General features: G+C 32.8%; 1 protein-coding gene across 1 annotated transcript; it reads right to left on the reverse strand.

Annotated features, from left to right (window-relative positions):
- Window positions 1-322: 322 nt before the first annotated feature.
- On the reverse strand, window positions 323-2,344 carry LOC112596148 (piggyBac transposable element-derived protein 4-like). The gene is made up of 4 exons (XM_025341645.1): window positions 2,313-2,344; window positions 2,053-2,198; window positions 1,387-1,973; window positions 323-1,318 (listed from the first exon to the last, which is right to left on the reverse strand). Exons 1-4 carry the CDS (start codon window positions 2,342-2,344, stop codon window positions 323-325), a joined length of 1,761 nt encoding a protein of 586 aa, XP_025197430.1.
- Window positions 2,345-2,730: the final 386 nt, after the last annotated feature.

A 2,730-nucleotide genomic window follows, 5' to 3' on the forward strand; every position in this document is an offset into this window, starting at 1 on the left:
ATTGTGCAAATAAATGCAATTCTATTGATATCTAGTGTCTATATTTCCAGGTTGAATTTAACAACATGGTTGTTCAACAGCCAGGTACCCGGGTACCCATAGCATTATAATTTTAAGTGTTCATCATGACTGATCTGTCAATAAAACAAAAATATAAAAATTTCTATCAGTTTCATTATTTTAGAAATAAATTGGGCATTTTTTTTTAATAATCAATTAGTTTTTTTTTTTATTATTAAAAATGAATTACAGTTTTATAATAAAAATGTTGTCATATAATCCTTATTTTGATAAAAAAAAAAATACAAGTGAAGAATAATAATTACAACTGTCTACAGTTACCACATTTATGAATAGTTATTGAGTGTTCATCGCATACTGGTTCATTACAATTTACACATGATTTTCGCGTTTTTCTGCGTTTTCTCGTTTCTCCATTCAAACACATTTTACAACAGCCAACAACTTTTATACGTCCCGTGGAATCTAGCTGTTTTATTGGTACGTTGGTTTCAGAAGTTTGAGTCGATTTGATAGGTAATCTATAAATACTTTCAATTGCCATTTTAGTTGAAAAGTGTCTCATAATTTGACAGTTTTGAGACCTTTCTTGAATATGTGGCATGCAGAGTTCTTCACTCAGTTGACGTAAGAATATTCGGCGTTGGCTGGTTTTTTTTGGTATCATTTTATTATTTTCATAATAAATTATGTAGGTTGCAAGACTGGCCACGTCAATGATATTGAAAAAAAATGCAAGGGGCCATTGATTTGTCTGTCGTTGTGTGGTATATCGTCCGATCATTTGATCCATTCTATCAACACCACCTTTTGTTGAGTTATAATACTTTATAATCTCGGGTTTTTTTCTTGTTTCATCGCAGACAGTATTATCATAATGCATTGAAGACAACATGATAACTGCTTTGCCTCTTTTTGGTACATACGAACACAGTGTAGAATTTTTTTGAAACCCAAACACCGTAGAATATTCATCACGTATTTTTGATGGCATCATTTCAGCTGGAATATATTTTTTATTTTTTCGTAGTGTGCCTACAGTAGTGAGATTCCATGACAAAAGAAAATTTGTCAAAGGCAAGGTAGTGAAAAAGTTGTCCATAGTGATGTTTCGACCAGACCCTTTGTATGGAGCAGCCAATTCTTTCACAACTCGTTCTCCTTGATTTATTTCGCGTCCATCCTTTGATTTTCCAGTATAAATAAGTCCTCTAAGTGGGTACGCATTTTTTGAATCACATATCCACCATACTTTGCGGGTTTCGATGGCATGTATTGTGTAAAACGGGTTCGACCTCTATATGGGTAAAGTTGTTCGTCGACAGTTAGACACTCATCAGGTTTATACATTTTCGACAAATTTGCATTGAGCATAGTCCATATGTCTGCTATAGGAGCAGCTTTGTCTTCTTTCAAACGATCAGCTCTAGTGTGGGCATTATCAAATCGAATAAATCGTAAAATATTCCAAAATCGACCGAGTCCAAACGATGCACGATATAATGGATACGAATTTGGACGCCACATTTCCGTTGTATGGTCGGCATTAGAATTGTTTGCACCAGACATAATCAACACTCCTAAAAATGCACGGAACTCTTGACTCGTTAAATTATTCCATTTTAGCTGCTTCTTATCCGGATTGTCCTCATTATATGTTGCATATGTTGAAATAGCTTTGGCGTTTGTATGGCGCACGATGATGTCAACCATTTCAGCAGTAAAAATTTTTTGAAATGTATGAGACATTGATAACAACTCCGTACTTTTATGTGGACCACTTCTTTGCCTCAAAACATTGCATCTCGCAGTTTGATGTCTATAAAATGGTTTTCGAGCCCATGCGGTTTTGTCTTTTCCCAGCATAAATTCCTCCAGTGGTTCAACTTCGTTCTCTACTTCTTCATCGTCACTTTGATTATCTTCATAATCTGATTGCTCAAGTTGTTGTTCTAAAAATCAAAACAGTATAAACAGTATAATTTTTTTTAACTACATGTAAACAAATCAACACGTTAAAAAAAATATTACCAGTTGTTTCCTCAGTGTCCGAAATCGGACATTGATCTTCTGGAAAATATTCATCATCGTCACTGTCCGATAAATAAATATTTTCTGGATCATTTTCGTCTCCTAATAAATCATTAAGATATTTTTCTTTTTCGCTAGCACTTAATCTGTTTCGACAATAAAATATGTATACCATTATAAATAAAATAACACTAAAATATATAATAAGAATATTTTGATATCTATAGAATCTTAAAGTATTTAAATTTGTATGCACTTACCTAGAAAATTCGTATTCTGTTAGTTCTTCCATTGCTAACAAACAAAAATACTAACTTACACAAAATAACTTTAATATAAAATAAAACTAAAAAAATCAAATTTTTACAACGGCGTATTGGGAACGTCCACACTATACGTAAACACGCTGGTAATTGATTACTGATGAAGTGATGAACAAATACTAATATATCCTATCTATAATAAAGATTATGTGCCCAATAAACGTTGATAAGATAAAAACTATTCTTCATAATCGATTATTTCTGCTCGGTGACAAAAATAACTTAGTTTACCGTTCACATTTAAACCAAAGTTCAATAATGCACTCATATTCCAATGAAAATAATATGGTGGGTACCCAGGTACCCCGGTTGTTGAACAACGTAGAACATTTTGGTCGTTGACAGTAGGGTTAAA

This window comes from Melanaphis sacchari, unplaced genomic scaffold (genome assembly GCF_002803265.2).
Source record: "Melanaphis sacchari strain LSU unplaced genomic scaffold, SCAv2.0 Contig300_pilon_pilon, whole genome shotgun sequence".
Taxonomy (NCBI): Eukaryota; Metazoa; Arthropoda; class Insecta; order Hemiptera; family Aphididae; genus Melanaphis; species Melanaphis sacchari.